Source organism: Prionailurus viverrinus, chromosome F1 (genome assembly GCF_022837055.1).
Source record: "Prionailurus viverrinus isolate Anna chromosome F1, UM_Priviv_1.0, whole genome shotgun sequence".
Classification (NCBI taxonomy): Eukaryota; Metazoa; Chordata; class Mammalia; order Carnivora; family Felidae; genus Prionailurus; species Prionailurus viverrinus.
In genome coordinates this window covers 66,653,545-66,678,458 of record NC_062577.1, presented here as the reverse complement: position 1 = coordinate 66,678,458, position 24,914 = coordinate 66,653,545, and the positions used below count along the sequence as shown (strand labels likewise).

The window sequence follows — 24,914 nt, the reverse complement described above, 5'->3', positions numbered from 1 at the left end:
AACTATAATCAAAACCAAGTGAGGATTTTTAAGGAAGCCATGATGGAAACATTAAAACATCTGAATTCAACTCCAGAAAAAAGTGCTACCAAGGGAAAATCAAGTCCTAACCAATTCTCTGAAACTGGCCATAAGAACAGGTTGGAGAATGATCCTCTAGGCGTGAACCCTACGAGCTCTGGACGAGGTGGGACTTCGGCTGACCGGCGCCCACCGGCCAGATGACCTGAGGCCACCAGCAGCAGGAGCAGTGTCCGTCAGCCCGTCACAGAGTACTTTCCAGTGTGTTATAGTTGTCCTTAAAGCTCTTCAGTTCAAGAAAGTGCTTGGCACGTTTACTCTTCTGACTGGAAGGGAGGTAGGTCACCTGGATGGTTGTCGGGGAGACTTCAGGAGACTGGGTTAGGTCTTTGGCGGCTGACTGGTGCTGTCTCTGAGAGCTCCCGCTTCGTGCTTTGACCCTGGAGGATACAGAGAGGGCAGGTCACGGACAGAATGACGACTAACACAAGAAGGCAATTCAAGCAAGACTCAACCGCTCCATAAACATGGCAGTAGCCACAAGTGATCCCTTGTCCTTGTCCTATCTTATAAACTAGTGACTAAAAGCCCATCTGATAGAAGTAGCAGAGAAAACAATTTTCCCAGAGTCCTTGCCTCTGCTCAATGTCTTCTTTTTTTAGTGTGTATTTTTGAGAGAGAGACAGAATCCGAAGCAGGCTCCAGGCTCTGAGCTGTCAGCACAGAGCCCGACATGTGACTTGAACTCACAAACTGTGAGATCATGACATGAGCCGAAGTCAGACGCTTCACCGGCTGAGCCACCCAGGCACCCCTGGCTCAACATTTTCATCTCGCTATAAAGAAAACCTTTATTTGTGATTTTTTAAAGTTTATTTTAGAGAGTATACGTGCATACACGTGGAGAGGGGCAGAGGGAGAGAGAGAATCCCAAGCAAGCTCCATGCCTGGTGTGGAGCCTGATATGGGGCTCAGTCCCACGACCTGGGGATCATGACCTGAGAAGCCAGAATGAAGAGCTGTACGCTTGATCGACTGAACCACCCACACGCCCCAAAGAAAACTTTTTTAATTCTGCTGATTCACCTCCTGCATCTATGCTACTAATATACTCCCAATCTAAAAAACGTCCTTTGAAAACTGGACACCAAAAAATAAGAACAGAAATAGCTATCAAGTACTTACGACATTAAATTGGTCCTTTACCAACATCTAATTTACTGCCATCCCAATATCCCTACATGGCAGTAACATCCCCAATTTCCAAGTTAGGAAACTGAGGGCCCTCTTGCCTAAGGTCACAAGGCTAGTAAGTGACAGAGTTGGGACAGGAATCTGTCAGATTTCAGGGCCTCGTCTTCACTAACCTCACTGAATTGCTCTAGAAATCAGAAATCAAGGAGTGAATTTTTATTTACTTTTTTACTGTTTACATCCCTTCCTTTTAAAATTTTTTTAACGTTTTTATTTTTGGAGAGAGACAGAGCATAAGCGGGGAGGAGCAGAGAGAGAGGGAGACACGGAACCCGAAACAGGCTCCAGGCTCCAAGCTGTCAGCAGAGTCTGATGCGGAGCTTGAACTCAGGAACCGTGAGATCACGACCTGAGATGAAGTTGGACGCCCAACCGAGCCACCCAGGTGCCCTGAATTTTTATTTTTTTTTTAAAGTTTATCTCCATACCCAATGTTGGGCTTGAACTCATGACCCTGAGATCAAAAGTTGCATGCTCTACCAACTGAGCCAGCCACATGCCGACGAGGACTAAAGTTTTTTGTAATTATTTTTTTAAGAATGTATTTTATTTTAGAAAGAAAGTACATGTGATCAGGGGAAAGGGGCAAAGGGGGAGAGAGAGAGAATCTGAAGCATGCTCCATGCTCAGCGCAGAGCCCAACACAGGGCTTGATCCCATGACCTCTGGGATCATGATCTGAGCCAAAATCAAGAATTGGATGCTCAACTGAGCCACCCAGGTGCCCTGATTTTATTATTTTAAAGATTTTTTATAAAGTGTATTTGCTTATTTTGAGAGAGACGGCGAAAGCAGGGGAGAGGTAGGTAGAGAGAGAGAGAGAGAGAGAGAGAGAGAGAGAGAGAATCCCAAGCAGGCTCTGAGCTGACTGCACTCAATCCCACGAACCGTGGGATCATGACCTGAGCAGAAATCAAGAGTCGGGACACTTAACCAACTGAGTCATATAGGTGCTCTCAAGGACTGAACTTTTAATAAAATTGTGGTAAAACAGACCGTTTTTAAATGTTTACAGTCCAGGAGTATTAAGTATATTCACACCGCTGTGTACCCATCCCCACCACCCATCTCCAGAGCTCTTTTCATGCTGCAAAACTGAAGCTCTGTCCCCAGTAAGCAATAACCCCCCACCCCTGGCACTGTCACCTTCCCATCTTTATGAATTTGAGGACTCTAGAGACTTCACCTGAGTTAGAACCAGAAGGTATTTCTGGTTCAAAGAAACCATGCTTTGAACACGCCTTCTGCCTGACCTCCAGAACAAGCACCCTTCCTCGTCTTCCCCTGCTTTCACTCCTCTTCTGAGCAGTTTTTACCAAACCCTTTGTTTTTGGAACAAGGTAGTTTAGTTTTATGAACAGAGAAAAGACAGAACAGACATACTCCTTACCTTTTCAGAAAGAGCCTTATTCAACACGGCAGAAAATGGACACGGTTCTTTTTAAGGCTGGTAACTAACTTTTTATTTCTACATGGGCTTTCCCTCTCCACCCTTTGAACATCTGTATAAACAACACCATGAAACCACGCCAGCGCATGTTTTAAACACTGTCAGACAAAAGTCATGATTCCTATTACACAAAAACTCAACAGCTGATGCTCTAGTGATGCCCTTAGTTTCAAACAAGGTTCCTAAAGCTGTGAGTGGTAATAAAAATGGGGGGGGGGGGGGGGGCACGTGTGATTGTTATCAGACCAAGACATGAAAGGAAAACACTGGAACCTGAAAGCGGAAGAATCTCTGCATTGAAAAACTTTATTCCGGGACACCTGGGGGGCTGTCAGTGAAGCGTCCAACTTCGGCTCAGGTCATGATCTCACAGTTCGAGAGTTTCAGCCCTGTGTTGGGCTCTGTGACAGCTCAGAGCCTGTTTTGGATTCTGTGTCTCCCTCTCTCTCTGCCCCTCTCACGCTTGTACTCTCTCTCAAAAAAAAATTTTTTTTAAAGCGTCCAGGATCCAGTTACCATTAAAAAAAAAAAAAGTAACTTCATTCCCTGGAGGCGCCTGGGTGGTTCAGTCGGTTAAGCGTCCAACTTAGGGCTCAGGTCATAATCTCATGGTTCTTCAGTTTGAATCTCATATCGACTCTGTGCTGATAGCTACGAGCCTGGAGTCTGCTTCAGATTCTGTGTCTCCCTCCCTCTGCCCCTTCCCCACTCATGCTTTGTCTCTCTCTCTTTCTCTCTCAAACATTAAAAAAAAGAAAAAAGGAACCTTAGCCCCCCCTTTAAATTTTTGTAATGTTTATTTTTGAGAGAGACAGAGTGTGAGTAGGGGAGGGGCAGAGAGAGAGGGAGACACAAAATTGGAAGCAGGCTCTAGGCTCCAAACCGTGAGCACAGAGCCCGAACGACCACGAGATTATGACCTGAGCAGAAGTCGGATGCTTAACTGAGCCACCCAGGTGCTCCAACTTTATTCCCTTTACCGGTCTACATTTTACACACCAATTCTGACATTTTACTGAGCTGAACTAAAAAAAAAAAAGAGGGGGCACAAAAGTAGGAGACGCTTCTCCTACTGTGTTCTTATAGAGCAGCACACGCTTTCAGAGAGAGGCAAGTAAGGCAGAACAAGACAGCTGTCATTGTGATTTTGCTACTACTGCTCACGAAGGGCATCTTGCTGGGGGTGGGCCAGCACCACCGCTGTCCTCTCCAGCACCCGCCCCCCACACTTACACGGCGGCCAGCTCACTCAGGGCCTCCTGGTAGCGCAGGTACTCACTCTGCCCAAAGACCTGAGGAAAGAGGAAGGAAGAGTGGGGCTCCCTCAGGCTGGGGCATCCCTTTAGTCCCCTGAAGGAAAAAGTGGCCATCCGGCTTACCCCCGTCCCATAGCGGGCTGTCTCATAGCCATCCAGCAGGGTGTCGATGAGGGCCTTGCGCACACCCTTAAAAGGAGTACTAGTGTTCCGGAGATCTAGCAGGTAGGAGCGGAAATTCTTGCCCATTAAGGAACGGGGATGCCTGCCTTCAGCATGAAACGGGATCTCTGAGGAGACAATCACACAGCACAGTGATAACCCTTCTCCCATTTGTTAGCCTTTTTAGTTAACCTTCCAAATTTAGGAATGGGTCGAATGAGTGAATTGGGGGGAAATTCTAATGGAATGAAGACGACCGGAGGCCCAGAGCCGCGTCTGAGCGGTCACGGGGTGCTGGCAACACAACCGTAGGCTCCACCGATGGTACCGACAGTGTCTCCTTTCCATCTACCCCCTACTCACTCCGGCTCTGAGACGCAAACCACGTTTCAGCAGAAACAAAGCATACTTGACAATGGTCACACGGTAGAAAAAATTCAAGAACCATTTATCTCGGTCTTACTGAAAAAGCGTGGGTGTCACTTGTCTTGTGTAGAAAAACAAGCAAATTACCACCATCCGGTTCACGAAACTAAAGGTCTAAACAATAAAACAAATTCACCCTTTGAAGAAGAAATAACTTGCCGCCATCATTTCCTTAGACAAAATAACCCAGTACTCTCAAAACTCCAGGAAATTCCTCCCAGCGGGGGGCAGAAAAAGCATAAGCTCTAATATACACAGCCCCCCCCACCCCCTCCCAGCCCAGGCCCTCAGCCTCCCATCAAGTCGGCCCTACCAGAGGCGCGGACGGCGTCCAGGGCTTTCATCCTGTACAGGTAGTTGTAGCAGCCTGTTGAGAAAGAGACTGGTCGTAGGCATGACCTCAGATTCCTCAAACTCCGGCAAGCCAATAAACTGCCTCCCCGCATCTCACATGTGCCCAGCAACAGAGGAACCACAGGTGCCCAGCAGCTATGCTGACAGCTCAGAGAGCAAAGGAATTCTGAACACATGGGATTCCTCACTCAAGCGTCCTCCGAGAGCACGCCACATACTCTGATTTCCCTGGGCTTCCAGCTGGAGCAGTCTCGCATCGCCGTCTGCAAGGAGCTGAGGTTCATACTTGATGTCTTGAACCCTGGACAGCCGAATGTCAATCTCCTCTCTCAAGTCCTGTTCACACAGAGAAAAGAGCGTGCGATCACTTATCCTGTACTCTGCTTCCCGTCAGCCTCGAAATGGGGCAGAGCAAGCGAGCAGCTATGACAAAAGCAGCACAAAAAATGCTCATCTGGCTGGTAACGTTGCCAGGCCAGGCTGAAAAATATAAGGATAGGCTTGGGTTCTCTAAGAACTTCCCCCAACGGCACATCTCTAACCTAGCTCCGTTTAAAAAAATTTTTGTAAAGTTTATTTTGAGAAAGAGACAGCTAGTGTGTGAGCAAGGGAGGGGCGGGAGGACAGAGAATCCCAAGCAGGCTCTGCACTAGCAGCGCAGAACCCCACGCGGGGCTTGAACCCACAAATCGTGAGATTATGACCTGAGCCCAAACAAAGAGTCGGACGCTCAACTGACAGAGCCACGCACGCAACCCTCTAAGCTAGACCTTTAACCTGCCAGAATTTCCTCAAGTTCTATGGCATCAACATGATTTCTGACTCAACTGAATTTAGGATCTTGGTTAGGTGTTCTAACAAACTTCTGGAGGAAGAGAAAAACTGGACAGCAAGTGAAAATCATAATCTAAAAATCTGTGAGAATACCTGTATGTGGTTTCCAAGTTTGGGGACTACCCTACCTGGTGGATCACAGAACTTCTAAAAGCTTTCTTCTGGAGTACACTTAATTTTTTAAGTAGGTTAATTCACATCCACTATATAAACTTCGAGAAGATACTACAGTCACCCCTCACTCACCCCGAAGCAACCACTGTTAAGTCCACGTCCATCTCTCTCACTTAAAAGGGCTGCCAGAGCCCCAGCAGATTTTTCTTCTTGTAACTTTAAAAAAAAAATTTTTTTTTTTTTTAACATTTATTATTTGAGAGACAGCACACAAGTGGGAGAGAGACAGAGAGAGAGAGGGAGACACAGAATCCGAAGTAGGCTCCAGGCTCTGAACTGTCAGCACAGAGCCCGATGTGGGGCTCGAACTCATGGACCGTGAAACCATGACTTGAGCCGAAGTCAGACGTTTAACCGACTGAGGCACCCAGGCGACCTACTTCTTGTAACTTTTTAGCAACTGCCACTGTGGAATAGATCATACGTGAAATACACGCTATGTACGTTTTAAGTAATTATGAAAACTGTGAAGATGAACATCTGTGTCTGCTCTCCTGAAGCCATGTGTGCCTAGTTCTGATTAAATGCAACACCCCCAATGTTCATTTGTCAACAATCTTCCTTTTCTTCACTGTTTTATCACATATCAACCTGAACAAGCTGTTTACCTTTGCCTGGTTTCAAACTTCACACAAATGAAAAAATACTTTTTGAATTCCTCAGCAACTTGTCTTTTCAAAATTTTAAATACTTTACTACGTTAGAACTTACATGGAATAAAATGCAACCAATTTGCGTGGACTGAGTTTTGACAAGTAAATACACCCACTCAATCACCATTGCAACCAAGACAGAACATTTCCATCACCCCAAAACGTTCTCCATGTCCCTCTGCAGTCAACCTCTTTCCCTGCTCCAGGCAATAATTATGTACTTTTTATTGATACAGTTGTGTGTTCCAGAATTTCATATAAATGGAACGGAACAAAATGGCAGATACTCTTGTGAATGGCTTGCTGGCTTTTTTTACTCAGCATGTTTTTGAGATTCACTCATGTTTGTCTTTTTCTTTTTTAAAAATGCTTTAGAATTGGGGCACCTGGGTGGCTTAGTCAGTTAAGCGTCCGACTTTGGCTCAGGTCATGATCTCACGATCGTGGGTTTGAGCCCCACGTTGGATTCTGTGCTGACGGTTCAGAGCCTGGAGCCTGCTTGCGATTCTGCCCCCACCCCCCTCCCGCTTGCACACACACTCTCTCTAAGATAAATGTTAAAAAATTTTACAAATAAAGGGGCGCCTGGGTGGCTCAGTCGGTTAAGCGTCCGACTTCAGCTCAGGTCACGATCTCGCGGTCCGTGGGTTCGAGCCCCGCGTGGGGCTCTGGGCTGACAGCTCAGAGCCTGGAGCCTGCTTCCGATTCTGTGTCTCCCTCTCTCTCTGCCCCTCCCCCATTCATGCTCTGTCTCTCTCTGTCTCAAAAATAAAAATGAAAGGTTAAAAAAAATAAATAAAAAAAAAATTTTTACAAATAAAAAAATGCTTTAGAAATTCATGTGTGTCCATATGTTTGCGTTGTTGAGCTTACTTTCACTCCTAGTATTCCAAAATACAAATAAATCGTAGATATATTCTTGAGTAGACGTTTGGCTTAAGAATTTCTTCTGGAAATATCACAATTGCTGCCATGGATGTTCTTAAAAAAATTTTTTTTTAAATGTTTTATTTTTGAGATTGAGAGAGAGAGAGAGAGACGCAGAGAGAGAGGGGGACAGAGAATTTTAAGCAGGCTCTGTGCTGACAGCAGAGAGCCTGATGCAGGGCTCGAACTCAGGAACCATGACATCATGACCTGAGCTGAAGTTGGGACACTTATCCAACTGAGCCATCCAGGCAGGCCCTGCCCCACGAATATTCTTCCATGTCTTCTGGTACAACACGAACAAAAATTACTTTCTGAATGGTAAGAGTGGAACTCCTGCACCATGGGATTAGATACATGCGTAATCTTACTAGATAATACCTGGTTATTGGCCAAAGAAGTTTTAGTAATTTACACTTCCACCAGCAATGAATGCAAATTTATTTTTTATTATTTTTTGGTGCAAAAAGGTCATTCTATTAAAGCATGGGGACAGGACCCATGGGCAGGAAGAGCTGCTGAATACAAATTTAAATGAGAGAATTTTTTAAAGGGAAAGGAATCTTATCTAGTCCAGGATGCTCCAAAATCATCAAAGTTTTTAAAAAGATTTTTAAAAATACTATTTTTGAAAGAGAGAGACAGACAGACACAGAATCTGAAGCAGGCTCCAGGCTCCGAGCTGCCAGCATAGAGCCCAACGCGGGGCTTGAACTCACAAACTGTGAGATCATGACCTGAGAAGTTGGACGTTTAACCGACTGAGCCACCCAGGCGCCCCAATAATCAAAGTTTTGATTGGATCATGGTGTACTGGTGGCCAACCCTATAACCGTCTTATGGATGGCAGGTGGCATCTGGAGAACTGAGGGAACATAGAAGAAGCACCGTTGAGTTTTTACACCATGACACGTTCCTTAAGGCTTTCTGTGAAATACATCAGCCAAGAACAAAAAAAAAAGGAAGATTGACAGCACTGGTTGTTGAAAGGACACCCAGCCAGGAGTTGAGCCAACTGTGTACTAGCTCCGGTTCTCCCACTAACCTGTTTATCACTCAGTAACACGTTACTGAGCACCCACTACACGCAGGCCCTGGCTTTACTGTGAACAAAACTGGCATGGTGCCTGCATTCCTGAAGCTTATGGTCTCATGGAAGGCAAGCATTAAACAAGCAAACACAAAAGAAAACTTGTGATAAAACCGTATCCAGAAAAACAGGATGCTATGAGAAAAAAAAAGATCACCTACTTTAAAACAGGTAGTAAACTCTCTTCTTCAGAGGAAACAACATTTGAGCTAAGATCTAAAGAGCAAATCAGCTAGCCAAGAGAAAACCAAAGACCACTCTATGCCCCAACAACAGCACATGCAAAGACTGGAAACCTAACATGTGTAGCCGGATCCCGGCTGGATCCTTGGATCAGAAAGAGCCAGAAGCCGAAGACAGGAGCAGGACTGGGGGTGGCATTTAGACCTCTGATTTCCAGGTTAGGTTTGTGGAAATGCTACAAAGGCGGTACATATAAAAACAGGGAACTCAGGAAAGAGGTCTGGGAGACGGAGAAAATGTCATCAGTAGAGATCTACAAGCCAAGGAAAGGAAGATAGTTACCGGAGAAAGTGTGAAGACTCCTGGACTATTCACCTTGGGCACGTCCTGGGGTAAGCTGCTTCCTTCTCAGGTTTCAGCTCCTAACACGAAGGACTAGGGGGACTAGGGGATGGATGAGGCCCCCAGGAATGGAAGGTAGTGCAGCGGCAGATCCTTCTCCGTGACCTGGGGCTAACCTGCCGCCCTAACGCAAACCTTAAAACAGAAAACACTGGGCGGCACGTTGAGCTTGCGAACTCTGTCCACAGAGCTGGCAAATTTTAGTCCAAATCCTTCACTCCGCAGATGCAAAAACTGTTGCTTCTGCGCCAAGTGCACGCTGTGCCGCAGCAGGGGGAGCGGAAGCCAGAGCCACGCTGACCGTTCTCTCTCCGGCCGAGCGCGGGGAGAGCGACCAGGGAACTCGGGAACCAAAGTCACCTCAAAGGCGAAGGCCATCTCACTCTAGGCCCTGACGGAGCTGCAGAACCAGGCCGACCTCGTGCCTTAAGGACCTACCTTGGGGGCGTTGTGTCCCACGGGGACATGAGGTCCCCTTCGGGATTTCATTGCAAAGCGCATGATTTGCCTCTTCACAAAAATAAACAGCAGTACGAACACCTGTCCAAGAGATAGGAAAAAAGGACAGTATCTTTAGCAAAAACACAGTAACTTTTAAAAAGGGGGGGGGGGCACGCCTTCCTTTGAGGTCCCCAGCTGCAAGCGCTCAGGGCTGCTTCGGGGCACGCCCGGGGGCCAGGGAGCAGGGGCAGGGCGCTCGGCCCCCAGGCGCTCCGGGGGCAGGTACGAGTCCCAGCCCAGGGCAGGCGCAGGTGGGTGAGCGAGCGGCTGGGGGCGGAGGGCCGGGACGCGGGGTCTCCTCACCAGGCTCCCGTAGGCCATCACCAGCACGACGTTCACGCCGGACAACCAGTTACTGCCGGACGCCATGGCCTCCCGCCCCGCGCACAACCGCTCCGGGTCAGCCTGGGCTCCGCCGCCGAGGCCCCGGCGCCTGGGCTCCCCGAAACTCCCCGGCCATTTCCTCACGGGGAAACACCGACGCTCAGCCGGCCTGAAAACATGGCGGACAGGGGCCCAGGAAACAAGAACGCCGCCTTCCCGCTGCCCCCAGCACGTGACCCAGGCCCGCACCGGCGCGCGCCGAGACGCCGGACGACGCCGGACGACGCCGGGAACAGGAAGCGGATGCCGACGGTGCGTCACGCGGCAGAGGCGGGGCGGACGCGCGGAGCCGCAGCGCCGCGGCTCGTGGCGGGCAGTGCGCGCGCGCTTGCGTGCGCGTCCCTTTTCGCGTCACGTGCCGGGGGACGCAGGCAGGCAAGTGGGAGGGGGAAGGCGCGAGAGCGAGCGCGCGAGGGGAAAGGAGGGAGGGGGTGGGGAGGAGGGAACCTTACATCACGTGACAGGGGCGGCGCGGCCCGGGGTGTCAGTGTGGAGGAGACTGAGGTAAAGTTGGGAGCGCAGCGGCGTTGGCGGCGGCGGCGGCGGCAGCGGCAGCGCGGCGGGGCCGGGTATTGTCCGCGGCCCCTTTAAATCCGCGGTCTCCCTTTCCCCTCCCTCCCTTCTCCCGTACCCCGCCGGGCCCCCCCCCCACCCCAGTCGGCCCCCCGCCCCGTGCGCTCCCCCACTGGACACCCCTCCCGGTCGTGCGAGCCCGGCGCCCTACCCAGCCCCCTCCCCCCTAGTTGGCCGCCGGAGGTTTTGTTTATGGTTGGATTTGCGGCCTAGTGGGCCGCGCCGGAGCCGGGGCCTCGATTTGGGAGCGTGGCCGGGGCGGGGCTTGGGCGGCCGGAGGGGGGGGCCATGCGGCTAGAGCCCGAGCGGGGAGAGCGAGGAAGAGCGCGAGCGAGCGCGGCCTGGGCCCCGCCTGAGGTAGGGCCCTCTCCGGCCCGGCCGCTGCCGTGAGGACGCCGCGGGGGCCGGCCTCCCTTTGCAGCCCGCTGCGGGCCTTCTCGGATCCGGATCCGGCCTGGTTTGGGGGTGGCGGGGGGGGTGGGGGGAGGGAGGACGGCGGGGTGGAGCTGCCCCGAACTCCCCCCATGTGGCCCTCAGTTCGGAGTGCGGAGGATTAATTTGTTCCGGGTGGGAGGTGAGGCGGCGATTGGCCCCGGGAGCTCCCGATGTGGCGCTGAGCGGGGCGAGCCTCCCCTCCTCCACGCGTGGGCTCGCGTCCCCTGTCCGCTTCCAGCCTCTTTGTCAGCTCCCCTTACCGCCCGTCCTGCTTTCTCAGCGCCCCGGCATGGGGGACGGCTTCTCTGCCGCTGTCGTAAGCGTGCCGTGGCCCACGCTGGAGTTTGGGGGGCCCCGGACAATTAGGATGTTGTTGGGGAAGCTGGGCGGGCCGACCCCCACCGGGTGTGTTACGCCCGAGGGACGTCACTGGAGCACTGGGGTGCGGGTCCACTCTTCTCGTAATAGGACAGGAATCCCGAATTTCCTCAGACCCTTCACTTTGTGGGCAGTCCCTAAATGGCTTTGCAAACTGATGTCACAAACAGGAGACCGCTCCGCCACCCGTCTCGAAAAGTAGCCACCTCTGGTGTAGGGTGATGGGGAAGGAAAAACGCCACAGGAACAGGCTCTTTTGTTGTTGTTGTCGTCGTTACCGTTTTTTTGCCTCTGAGTGCCCCTGATTACTGGATGGAGAAATCCTTTTTTTTTTTTTTTTTTTTTTTTGTTTTTTTGTTTTCTCCCCGTCCACCTTTCACCGTCCGTATCCCGCCGTGGGGATGTGTGGTGTGACTTGCTGGCGGATGATGGGGGTCCGTGACAGCCAGCATCACCGGAGAACCGGAACGTGTTGGTTACGTGTGGGTTGCTACAACGGGTTTGAGATCCTACACCATTGTCCTTAAAAGAGCGGACCGTGCCGGTGACCGTTTCCCTTGTGAGCAGCGGGTACTGCTGTCGTGTAACTGAGGATGAAAGACCTTAAAATGTACTGTTGCTGATTACTAAAGCCCCTTTTTTGCTAAATGTGCCCTAACTGGCAAGTACGCTTTTTAAAACGAGATTCAAGTTTGTGGACGAGGGGATGCAGGGGTCATTTCCACAATACATCCGGGGGGAATTAGCTGTTCTGTTACAGGTAGCTACCCCAGTCCAGCTTGAGTGTCTGAATTGTTTCTCTACTTAGATTGTAAGCTCCCTGAGGGCAGCAACCAAGTCCTATCGCTTTTGTATTTTCTAAAGTACTGGACACATAGTAGATACTCAATAAATACTTGATTTTTATTTTTTTCTGTAAAATTTCTTTGGCTATTTTTTTTAAGTAGCTGGTTTTCAAAAAATGGTCAAAGGCACTCCTGTATTGAAACCTGTATTCCTGCACTTTTCCCTGGGTCTCCAACACTTCTCACATGTTGCCCGTAAATATTTTTATTTTCTAAGGAAAAATGCTTAACAAGATTCTTCCTCTCCACTGTGATAACTCTAGGTATGTGTCCCTGCTTGCTACGAAAAGGCTACTAATTTTGCGCCCTCCAGTGATCCATCCCAGATCATTTAATTTTGACCTGCTGCTCAGTGTTGTTACTACCTAGGTGGTAAAATTTTCTTAGTCACACATTTCAAAGCACTTGTAAGAGAGAAATTGAAGTTAACAGAGGGAGTCTTCTGGACTGTTCTTTTTTTTTTTTTTCATTTTATTTCCCTTGAGTCATTATGTGGCTTTCAAGATGACTTTTTAATATATCTACATTGACCGGTATGGTATATGGAGTTCATATTGCTAGTCACAGCATTCATATCTAGTATTAACTTATTAACTTGAAATCACACGAGAAGTAGAAAGCAGTATTTGTAAGCTACAGGAGTGTTTATTCCCATTAGAGATTTCATTTTAGAGCCAGTTATTTAAAAGCATAATAGTTTTCGTCTAATTTTAATTTTTTTCTTTGATTTGAATCCAGGGGTACTGGTTAAAGAACACATGTTTTTTTGGTGTGTGTGTGAGTGTTGAAACTTGACTAGTCTGGGAAGATGGACTATTTGTGTAGCAAATAGTTTTGTAGTAGCTAGAAATATTTACAGGCCTTTGTGTGCACATATGTAGCAGAAAGAGGTAAGGGTTAAAGAATTAGCTCTGAAATTTTCTTAAAAATTTTGGTGATAGAGAATGTAAAACTCTTCAGTCTGAATGACTGCATCAAAAGAGAGACCTCTGCAGCCTCTTGATCCGCTTTGGTGAAGAATTTATCTTCAGGGAAGTTCGTTTTCTTTGAGACCTGAGAAACAGTAAGATTCACTTCCCTAACAATTAATCCTTCTGTATTTCTTTAGAGGCCCAACCTATGTCTCTCAAATCCAGCAATGGCTTTTGGGGAGTCTAGAATTATCCCGTAAAAAGTTTCATTAATGAAAAAAGTTACATGTAGAGCAGAAAATATAAACGTACCCTCTTTGGAAGGGAATAAAACCATGCAGATTAACATCTGATTTTGAGCCACTCTGTCGTAGGATGAGTATTTTCTTTGTTTACTCACCGCAGCAGCTGAGGTTGCGGTATAAAGCAAAGTATGAACGGAAGGAACTTAAGTTCAGGAGAATCGTAGCCTGCTGGAAGTGTTAATAACAAAAACCGTTCTAGTTTTGAGAAGGCCCTGTGTGTTTTCTGTCTCAACAAAGTCCTCTTGCTGGCAGTAATGTCTCGTTTAAAATGATATCCTAGAAGCCCTTTCTTGCAAATAAAAACTTTGTGCCAGACCCTTTTGGTTTGGGACAGATTTGGAATTCTCTGTATATTAAGGTGAGTGGTAAAGGGTAATTGCAATTCTGGTGCCTCAGAACAGTGGACTAGGAGAGCAACAGAAAGTAGTTGCAAAAATAGTGTGTTGGAATTATCCAGGGAACTGAGATTCTTGAGCAAAGTCACTGGGGCTAATACTTGCCTTGTTGAAGGTTATGGAAGCACCCACTGCATGACGAGAGAGACAGAGAGAGAGAGAGAGAGAGCACGCGCGAGCTTGAGGGAGGAAATCTAGACTTGAGCTTGTCCTTTCCCAAGTGATGGGGGTTGCATGCAATTTACATATTGTAAGGGAGGTAGGGCTGTTTTCATAGGTAGATTGAGTTTCTCTATTTTAAATTGTTTTTATTTGTTTGGAGTATAGATTAAGTTCCCTTCCTGGAAGGCTTTTGTTTCCAGGTTTTGCTGATTAGCTTTCCTTTTGTCAAAGGGGCTTTAGATATTTGTGTGTAGAGAGCTTTTGATTATTAACATTGTTTTGCGAAACTTCACAAAGCTGCATATAGGGACTAGTAACCAAACCATGCGCATGACTTAAACCGGCAGTCACCTATGCTTTATATATTTCTTCTATAAAAATGGACTACTAACAATTGTTCCTTAAGGAATTTATCAAACTGAGTATGTCTCAAGAACAGATGACTCTTCTTGGTTAGTGAACATGTTTGGTGAAGGTGCTGATGAAAGAGGTTGAAAACCTGTTTTGCCCATATTTAATATCTGAATTTTTTTTTAATCTTTCAGTATTCTACCTTGTAAATACTGTTATTTGTATATACTGTAAATGATGACGTCGGTGGGCACGAACCGAGCCCGGGGAAACTGGGAACAACCTCAGAACCAAAACCAGACACAGCACAAGCAGCGGCCACAGGTAAAGAACCCAAGGGATGCATTGCCAGCATTGCTGATTGATACTGGTTCCCATCCAGTGCAGCATCATTCTCTGCTCTGGATTATTGGTTTGCATTTTTTATTTTTTTTTCTAGTCCTTGCCTCTCCTCTTTACTTAGGGCCTGATGACTGTTGTGGTAGGCCATGATGAGCATGCTTGCTTTTTGTTTTTTGATGCTGTATTATGAGACTTGGAGAGAAGGGGTCCTGTACTTTGTATCTCTAAGGGAGCGTTTTCCTCAGACTAAATCTTAGGTTATCGTCAGGCCAGATATAAGAGGGTGGCATTGGTCCTTGCAGAAACAGGAACGGGGTTTATACATGACTTTGCAAATATATTAATGTCAATTATTTAAGGCACGGATGTTTAAAAGAGGTGCTGTGATCCCACAATGGGAGCTTCTTTAACTGTGAACATGGGTGAAAAAGCTCCCTGCTTTTTTAGGGATTGTAGAGTGGAATGGTGACAGGTTCATTGTTTATTTTTTTGTCATCTTGCAGAGGTAAGCATCTTAACTGGTGTTAGCACTTTATTGGTCATTTGTAACAAGGAGAAGGAAATTGGGCTGAGAGGTGGGGTGGATTATTGACTACATAGGTCCCTCTTATTTCTCTAAACTGTTGTCTCTTGATCATGCTTTCTTGAACTCATCTCCATTCTTAGGCCACTGCGGAACAGATTCGACTTGCACAGATGATTTCAGACCATAATGATGCTGACTTTGAGGAAAAGGTGAAACAAGTGAGTGTATTGCTAATTGCTGGCAGTGATGGAAAAAGACATCAGGATTAAAGCATAGTTTAACATCATAGATGTCTGTTAGGGTACTTTTTCCTGCAGATACTAAAAGGATTATGACCTGAAACATAATAGGTTAAGCCAATAAATAAATGCTCTTGTTGTCTGATTTACCGTACTTCTTTAGACAGCTACCATGTTCGAAAAGGTTTTATCTTAATTTTCACTTCTTGTTTATTGGATGATTTTGTTGATGCCATTTTTATAGCAACTTTGAGCAGTTGTGGCATCTAGGAAATGTAGAAATTTATGGTATGCTGAAACCTGTGTGCTTCTGGGTTTGATCTCTACAAGCTACTTTATTGTGTAAATACTTTTGACATCATCTGTAATCACAGGTGTTAATGTTTCCCTTATTGAGCTAGAATACCAAAATTCTGCATATTTTGCTTTTTTAAGTCTGGGGTTCTTTCGGATTCAGCTGGTGTCTTCTCTCTTCACCTGGCTTCCTTTTATGAAGAGTGCAAGTTCGTTCATGTTGCTGATTTTTTTTCTCTTTCAGTTGATTGATATCACAGGCAAGAACCAGGATGAATGTGTCATTGCTTTACATGACTGCAATGGAGATGTCAACAGAGCCATCAATGTCCTACTGGAAGGAAACCCAGATACGGTAGAGTGTTAATAGAGCGTTCTGGAAAGTGGGTCCCTGGCTGAGAAGCTCAGAATATTCTAAAAATAGCAAGTGGAGTAACTCAACTTAAAGGAGAGTACCTTATTCTCCAAATGGAGCAGAGAACAGTCGAGGAGGTTGTTTTCTGCAGGTGGCAAGTACCTAAAATTTATGTACAATAAATAGAAAACAGATAAAATCCATCTCTTTAAAAATTTTTTTTATTACTAGGTTTGTTTATTTTGAGAGAGTGCGAGTGGGGGAAAGGCAGAGAGGGAGACAGAATCTGAAGCAGGCTCCAAGCTATCAGTGCAGAGCCCGACGTGGGGCCTGAACCCATGAGTGTGAGATCATGACCTGAGCTGAAGTCGGACGCTCAACCGAGTGAGCCACCCAGGCACCCCAAAATCCATCTCTTTTAATTAGCCCAGAGTAAATTATTCATTCCAGGCTAGTGACTGTGTTCAAGACTGGGTTAGTCTGAATTAGAAATGGTATCTAATAGCCTTCGTTACTAATCAGAGAACATTCTGCTCACCTGTTTTATTGCTGTTGAACAGAGTCACAAACTGGTAGATTCTGAATTCGAGACATTCTCATCAATACCACCTTTACATTTTACAGTACGTTTTCATTGCTTGAACTTATTTCTGTTGAGGTGGCAGAAAAAGAGTTAACGGCCTGTTGACCACCCTGGAGATGATAGGGGCTCCTATCATCTTGGAGGAGCGCTTACCCTAGAATTTCACTTATTTCACCTCTTCTCTTTTCTACTTAATGAGATCCCAATAATTTTGTGCTTGTCTTATCATTGTCCCAAATTGTCAAGTCCTTTAGGAACAGGGATTCTGCCTTACTAACCTTTGGGGTGTTCCTGTGGTGCTTAATAGAGAACTGTTTTGTTTCAATGAGCAGTGTATCATTTTGAACTAACTTTCATTTCCTTGGTCTTACATTGGGGATCTTTGGTTGGGATAGATACCCAGAGTTTATCCTTAGAGAGGTCAGGTTACTAGGTTTAGAGTATCACGTTAACTAAATGTTGGGGGTTTGTCACTTTCCTTGAGACAATAGGAAATAATAACGGAAAACCTTGGGAGCAGGAAAGGGGCAGGAAGAGAGAGAAGATCCCAAGCAGACTCTGTGCTGTCAGTACAGATCCCACAAATCACAAGATCATGACCTGGGCCGAAATCAAGAGCCAGATGCTTAACTGACTGAGCCACCCAGGTGCCCCATTGGAAAACTTTTTGTAACCACTGAATTTAAATTTGTGGATTTTTCTCTTCAAAAATGTGGTATTAGGGTACCTGGCTGGCTTAGTCAGTAGAGCAGGCAACTCTTGATCTCGGAGCGTAGACTTTACTTTAAAAAAAAAAAAAAGTGTGGTCTTAGATTTTACATCATTGACCTTATCTGAAGATGACTGCCTGGATAATCAGTTAATAGACTCTTTGGCTTATTTTGAGTTTACTTTAGAATAATTGTGCATGATTTTGGGATAGGGGGTGGATGTAGGAGTACTTACGCCTTTTAAAAGTTTAGATTTTTTTAATTTTTGAAGTCTATTTATTTTTGAGGGGAGAAAGAGAAAGTGCATGCATGAGCAGGGGAGGGCAGAGAGAGAATCCTAAGCAGGCTCTTTGCTGTCAGTGCAAAGCCTGATGTGGGGCTCCATCTCACAAATTGTGAGATCATGACCTGAACCTAAATCACAAGTCTGACGGGGCACCTGGGTGGCTCAGTTGGTTAAGCATCCAACTTTGGCCCAAGTCACAATCTCACGGTTCAAGAGTTCAAGCCTTGCATTGGGCTCTGTGCTGACAGCTCAGCTCAGAGCCTGGAGCCTGCTTCGAATTGTGTCCGTCTCTCTGTCCCTCCCCTGCTCTCTCTCTCTCTCTCTCTCTCTCTCTCTCTCTTTCTTTTTTTTCAAAACTAAACATTTTAAAAATATTTAAAGGGTCTGATGCTTAACCAACTGAGCTGGATTTTTAAAAATTAATTAATTTGCAAAAGTCACGTTTTGTTTCACCTTTCACCGTCTTCTGCCTAGTGCTACAAATCTAACCTTCTATGGTGTCAAAAAGGAAAATAAACTGGAGAACATAGGCTTATGCCACAAATAAGTTGCTAATGAAACCAGTTGGGAGTAATATTTGCTGCCAGGGGGTGTTGGATGTATTTGGGTAGATGAGATCGTATGAGAAAATGGCACCACCCTTGGGAAGATCATAGTAATTCCTTTTCCTTATAGAACCCAGGTAGTTCTAGCAGCTGTGCATACCATAGAGAACGGAAAAGGGGACAGGTTTCTGAAACTTGACAGGTTTTGAGATAGACCAGCTGAAAAGTCTATAAGCTATTTTTTTTTTTTTAATGTTTATTTACTTTTTTGAGAGAGAGACAGAGTGCGAGTGGAGGAGGGGCAGAGAGAGAGGGAGACACAGAATCCGAAGCAGCCCTCAGGCTCCAGGCTGTCAGCACAGAGCCTGATGCAGGGCTTGAACCCACGAACCATGAGATATGACCTGAGCCGAGGTCGGATGCTCAACCAGCTGAGCCACCCAGTTGCCCCTATAAGCTAACTATTTTGAATGTAGTTTCCAGGGTTCCTGCTGCAGATTTAATTATAATGGTGGCACTGTTACTTAAGAATTGATGCTACTGTGAGCATAAAAAGACTCAGGAGCTATAATGTGGAATGAGCTTGGACTGGAAGAGTAGGCAACAAGGAGCTACCGGGTCCTGGGTGGATAATTTTTTCAAAAACTATTAGTAAACTATTGTAGGCTCTTTAGGACATGTGGGTATGATTTTGGTATAATTTTAAATGTAGTTTTTAACTTAAGTTTTTTAAGTTGTAGTAAAAATGTTTAGAATGTATAATTTTAACCATTTTTAAGTATATAATTCAGTGCCATTAGGTACACTGACCATGTTATGCAGTCATTAGCTTTATGCATCTCTAGGACTTTGTCGTTTCCTAAACAAAAACTGTATCCGTTACACAGTAACTCCCCCTTTCCCCATCTTCCCAGCTCCTAGTAACCTTTTCTATTCTCTGTCTCTATGAATTTGCCTATTCTAGGTACCTCATGTAAGTGGAATCATGCAATATTTGTCTCTTTGCGTCTTCTTAGCATAGCGTTTTCAGAGTTTGTCCATATTGTGGTATGTGTCAGAAGTTCACTCCTTTTTAATGCTGAAAAATATTTCATTATGTGTGTATACCGCATTTTGTTTATTCATCCATTTATGGACACTTGGAATTGGCTGGAAGTAAGTTGTAGACATCACAAATCCTCTGCAGCATGCTTCCCTTAAAGAAGGATATTTTTCTGTTTGACCATGTTATCAATCCTGGAAAAATTAATAGCCGTTTTGTATTCTACTTGGTCCATATTCTTGGAAGTCTTTAGATATTTGTTAGCTGTTGCGGAGCACTGGGTCATTGTTGTTTGAGTAAGATGGTAACTAGGATAGTAAAGATATGGTGGTCGCGGTGTTTGGGAGTTTTTGTACATATTTTCTGCAAAAATAATTGTGAATCAAGGTGTGTGTTTATAAAATTCATTTTTTGAGGAATGAGGTTTTTTGCAGGACTTTTTAGCTTATTTTCCTTACCACGAATTTTCCCTTCTGCAGTCTGGAATGAATTATAGATTATTCTGCTTTGGGGAAAGTTTAATTGGGTTATATCACTTTAGGGAGTATAGGGAGAATACAGATGTAAAACCTGGAACAGAAGGCTCCCTGTAGTCCACTGTGTCCGGGCCAGGGCTATGCCTTCCTGGCTGTTACTTCGTCTTTAAAGCAAAGGTAATTGGTGTGTGTGTCAGGGAGTGGGGTTGGGGGATGGTGGTGAGGACTAGGTGTAGTTCTTATTCTTCTAAATGCTGGGTTGTTTGATTAGAGAATGTGCCCAAGAGTCAAATGCTATTGATTCATTCTGAATTCAAAGTTAACCTTTAGAAACTTTTAGTTTCCTTTTCTCCTTTGACATGAATAAGACTGTGTATGAAAAAGTTAGGAGTCACTGAATCTGAAGGAAATTAATTTTTTCAGCCCAGGAAACACACTTGAAAGATGGGGACCAATAACTAGGCCTTTGACTGATACGCCACGTGACTGCACCGGATCCAGATCTTGGCAGTCCTTTTGGAAGAGATCCCTGCAGTCCATTAGCTATAAGCGCCTCCCCTATAAGAAGGACTTCAATTTTTCAGTGATAGGTATAGAATTTGTTTTGAGGTTCTGTCTGTACCCTCCATTTAAGCAGACATAAGTTAGTGGAAGTACCTTAGATTTGGATGATGAGAGGAGAATGGTTAACAGTTTCCCAGCTTTTATCTGCGGTTTCCCGATAGCAATCCATATTGATTAGATGTGAATGCTCTGCCCTTCTTTAGCATTCGTGGGAGATGGTCGGGAAGAAGAAGGGAGTCTCAGGACAGAAGGATGGTGGCCAAACGGAATCCAACGAGGAAGGCAAAGAAAATCGAGACCGTGACAGAGACTATAGTCGGCGACGTGGTGGGCCACCAAGACGGGGGAGAGGTGCCAGCCGTGGACGAGAGTGTATGCATGGGGCTTTAACAAAACCAGCTGTGGGTCAGTAATGTCTGGATTTCAGGGATGTCAGGGCCCTGGTAGGCTGGACCTAGTAACCATTATATCATCCTTCTGATTTTTTTCTTGCCACCATTTATTCCGAGACCTTGGTATCTCTTACATGTAGCGTTTTCTAGCTACAGCTACCAGTTTGGCATGAAATTACCTTGCAGTCATTTATAAAGTTGTCTGACTTCTAGCTCTCTGTTGTGGTTCATCACCTTTCCCCTGGTAACCATCATGTCCCATCCTTCCATCTCATTATCTCCTCTTGGTTTTTGTCTCCCCACCACCATCTGTATGTGCCACTTACATATTTACATAAATTCCATTGACTCTGTTTTGGCTATCTGTGTTTTTAATTTTAGTTCGGGGTCAGGAAAACGGATTAGATGGCACTAAGAGTGGAGGACCTTCTGGAAGAGGCACTGAACGAGGCAGAAGAGGACGTGGCAGAGGCAGAGGTGATCAGTTTCTTGGGGGGTTGGATATTGGGGGCAGGGTATTCTTATTAGTTCTGTAGGGGTCGTCTTTATTTGAAAACAAATTCACATGACATCTCATTACCTAAATTGTTGACAAATCATGCAAATTCTAGAGATTGCTGAGTGAGCAGTGGGAAAGAAGGTAGGTGTCGTTTATGTTAATGTATTTGCTTAAGGACCCAGAAGCTTGGTCAGCAAAGGAACAATCTGTCAATAGTAGTGATTGCCTACTGTGTTATATTAACTATACTACAGGGTGAAAGAAAGAGCATCTAATAATATCAACCACTTACTATTCCAGAGTTGCCTCAATTGGCAAGGTACTTTTTATATCAACTTTTAAAATATTTCTCCCTTCCTCTCTTTGTGTCTTTTTTTCCTTTAAGGTGGCTCTGGTAGACGGGGAGGAAGGTTTTCTGCTCAAGGAATGGGGTAAGTTTCATTGATTTGATGTCACAGTCTTTAAATTTTTTCCCCCTAATCATTACCATAATATCCTAGAGCGGCTAGTGTCCTGATACCCTGAGGATAATGTGCAGCCCTAACCAAAATGTGATCAGAAAGATTTCTAGACCACTTAATCAGATGAGTGTGTAGATGTAGTGCTGGAGATAAGCATTTACTACTTGGATCACCTCTAGCTCATAACTTCATTTGAATGCACGTATCTGCTGTTTTCCAAAATTCAGTGTGGATTTTATTATGATTATAGATGTCCTAACCCAAAATAGGTAGTAGACATAAATTGAGATTATTCCATGGGATTGTTCATTTTTGCTGGTGCTGCTTGGAGGTCACAGACTCTTTTAAGCTATTTTTCCCCACACCCTCAGAACCTTTAACCCAGCTGATTATGCAGAACCGGCCAATACCGATGACAACTATGGCAATAATAGCGGGAATACGTGGAACAACACTGGCCACTTCGAACCAGATGATGGGACGAGTGAGTGACTGCTTATTGTTTCTGGTCTTTAAAAACCTAAGGAAATAACTATTTTGAGGTTATGGTCATATTAAAAAGTGGAGGAATAGTTTTTGGTGCAGAGATAAGGGAGGAAGGGATGGCGATCGAAATACTGTGTGTTCTCCTTGCTGACTGTGTGCCTGTGGGCACTTTACACGTGCTGGTTCTCTTGGTCTTCATCACTCACCTGTGAAATTGACACTGTTCGTCATCTCCACATGCCAGACCTTACACTCAAAGGGTGGTCATGAAATTTGCTCGTATTTGAACTCAGAATTGTTTGACCCTAAGAGCCCATGCTCTTTCTGTTACACTGTGTGGCTGCCATTAGTTCCAGGTGCGTTTCCTAGTGTTTCTGTTAGGGTTTCTAGCTTGGCCTTTTGGAAAAGTATTCTTAATTAATTAACTAGTTAATTATGTCACCACTTGTAGAGATGAACAAGGCCCAGAATCAAAGCCCACTGTCAGTTTGTTTTCTGGCACTGAGATAATATCTTTTTTACCTTCATTTTTGGAAAATCTCAGTATCTGGGCAAGAAGGAAGCCGCAGCTTTCTAGCTGTTTATTGAATAGTTTTCTGGGTGTGGAATTTTATGAATATTATGGGATTTGAATAAGGTTGCTTTTTTGGTTAGCTGACTTTTGCTGTTTGTGTCTGAGTAGGCTATATATATTTAAGGGTATGTTAGGCTTGTGGGACAGACAACCCACAATGTGTTTGGGAGTGAAAGATACTTTTACCCCTTTAAATAAGAACAGTCCCTGGGCTGCGGAGTATTGTATTCTTACGAGATCCCCTGCTTCTTTGTGGCTGAGCCAGCACAGGAAGAACTTGAGACTTTTTTCCCTTATAAAGGGGGGAATGGGTTAATAGTAGAGTGTGAATTCAGCTTTTTAACCCCTTATCTATTTATTTGCTTTGCCCCTTTTCAAAGATCATTGATGTTTCTCTCTCTCTTTAGGAGGGTCTCTGGCACAAACAGTTCATCTATTGCCCACGAGACGTTATACCTCAGGTCCTGAATGTTATGTGCTTGTAATTTACCAGCTATTTTACAAATTCGTTTTAAATACAGTTCTCCCATTGATGGAGGCTGAAGTTGAGTTATTGACAAGATGGAAATCTGTTTTAATTCCCGGACCATTTGGCTATGAACTGTCTTTTTGTTATTTTAGGAGGTATAACGCCACTCTTGATGGCTTGTAGAGGCAGTGTGGTAGCAGTCTGAATACCAGAAGTGACTGCTTTTGAGCACTAGTTTTTGGGTATTTGGCTTTTTTCTCATTGGCAGAAAAGATAATAGACATTAAGGGATTTGTTTTCAGTTGTGGATAGAAAATCAGGCATGGAGTCCCAGTCCTAGATTGCAAGCCTTAGCTGTTTTCAGCAAGGATCTGGTTTGGAAAGCAAGGAAGGATGAGGTGTGTGTTTATTTATACTGAGGAGAGAATAGCAGATTTGGGAGGTTAGAATCCAAAATCGGATTTGTGGCTGAATGAAAAGCTGTGTGATGCTGATCTCGTCTTGTGCGTGTGAACGTGTTGGGTGTAGCTTCATGCGTTCCTGCTGTTGTTAATTTCACAGCATGAAGTGACATTCATGCATGATCTCTTTTTGTGTTTTCATGATAGCAAACTTCAAATTCCCTTTTTTATTTAAAAAGAAATTGAAACCTACCCTTAAAATATCCACAGGTACAGTGGGAATTGTTTTGGGGCAAATGTTCTCATTCAGAAGCAAAATTTTACTGCTTGTGTTTTTTTTCTTTTTTGTTTCAGGACTTGATTTCAGTGGGGTTGAGGGGTCAAATTATCCCCGAAAATTTGAGACTGCTCCTGGTATGATACATCCAGGTGCCTAACTGCCCCGGATATTTTTATAGATTTTTATGATTTGGAATATCTGTGGATATGTCATTTTTCTGTTTCCCTGCTTTTTTTTTTTCTTTTTCTGCCTTTTTTTCTCATATTCTGTGCCTGTTTTTTCTTAAAAATTTTTGATCATTTAATGACTATTTAACATTTACATTGACTGCTTTCTGCTGACAGAATGGAAACCCTTACCTATCGCTCAGAGCCTTAGCACTCCTACTGTTCTTTCGTGCCTTTTCAGTACAGCCTTCTTGGCCATGACTGTGCATCTTGTCTTGGATCAAGTAGGCATCTGCATTCTTCCTTTGCGTCTTAGACTAGTCACGAGAGTGCAGGAGAACATTGCTGCCTTGACAGAGAGCCCGTCAATAGGAGATAACTTCTCAGGTCACTTCCAACTCCAGGATTATGTATATGTGTTAACCCAGATCTTGGGTTCCATTTATCCAAGGCAGGTTGGATGTCAATGGAGAGGAAGAGTAGTGTCACCAAAGAGGGAGAGAAGAATATGGTTTGTAATTTGTCTGAACTGAAATTGGACTTTAGTGTGATTTGGAGAACGTTGCCATTATTAAGTGGTTCGGAATTTCCCTTGTGCGGTTATAAGTGGTCCTGGAAGAAGCATTATAATGACTATCTTTTTCTTTATGAAATAGGATTCTAAAGATTTTATTTTTAAGAAATCTCCACACCCAATGTAGGGCTTTGAACTCAATCCTGAGAGGAGGAATCTCATGTTGTACTGACTGAGCCTACCAGGGGCCCCTAGAAGAATTTCATATGGGAATATAGGTATT

General features: G+C 45.0%; 2 protein-coding genes across 27 annotated transcripts in view; one reads left to right on the top strand and one right to left on the bottom strand.

The window, feature by feature from the left end:
- Positions 1-8: 8 nt before the first annotated feature.
- Positions 9-10,329, bottom strand: CF1H1orf43 (chromosome F1 C1orf43 homolog). 2 transcript variants are annotated; one of them, XM_047840161.1, is made up of 8 exons: positions 9,991-10,329; positions 9,625-9,726; positions 6,004-6,087; positions 5,142-5,259; positions 4,883-4,936; positions 4,105-4,271; positions 3,959-4,017; positions 9-461 (listed from the first exon to the last, which is right to left on the bottom strand). In XM_047840161.1, the coding sequence occupies exons 1-8, from the start codon at positions 10,054-10,056 to the stop codon at positions 266-268; spliced, it is 846 nt and encodes a 281-aa protein (XP_047696117.1). In that variant the 5' UTR covers positions 10,057-10,329; the 3' UTR covers positions 9-265. The 2 variants fall into 2 exon arrangements, with proteins under 2 accessions (XP_047696117.1, XP_047696118.1); XM_047840162.1 differs by lacking the exon at positions 6,004-6,087 and having other exon boundaries at positions 9,991-10,301.
- Positions 10,330-10,506: 177 nt separating this feature from the next.
- UBAP2L (ubiquitin associated protein 2 like) overlaps positions 10,507-24,914 on the top strand; it is a 39,735-nt gene continuing 25,327 nt past the window's right edge. For 12 of the 25 annotated variants that reach the window (XM_047840146.1, XM_047840145.1, XM_047840139.1 and 9 more), the window contains exons 1-8: positions 10,507-10,575; positions 14,621-14,750; positions 15,435-15,512; positions 16,072-16,182; positions 20,592-20,793; positions 21,162-21,257; positions 21,665-21,710; positions 22,112-22,224. In XM_047840146.1, the coding sequence (XP_047696102.1) occupies positions 14,661-14,750; positions 15,435-15,512; positions 16,072-16,182; positions 20,592-20,793; positions 21,162-21,257; positions 21,665-21,710; positions 22,112-22,224 (736 nt within the window). In that variant the 5' untranslated portion in view covers positions 10,507-10,575; positions 14,621-14,660. Of the gene's footprint in view, positions 10,641-10,978; positions 11,002-14,620; positions 14,751-15,434; positions 15,513-16,071; positions 16,183-20,591; positions 20,794-21,161; positions 21,258-21,664; positions 21,711-22,111; positions 22,225-24,914 lie in introns of those variants that run through there. The other 13 variants (XM_047840149.1, XM_047840144.1, XM_047840148.1 and 10 more) reach the window with 4 other exon arrangements.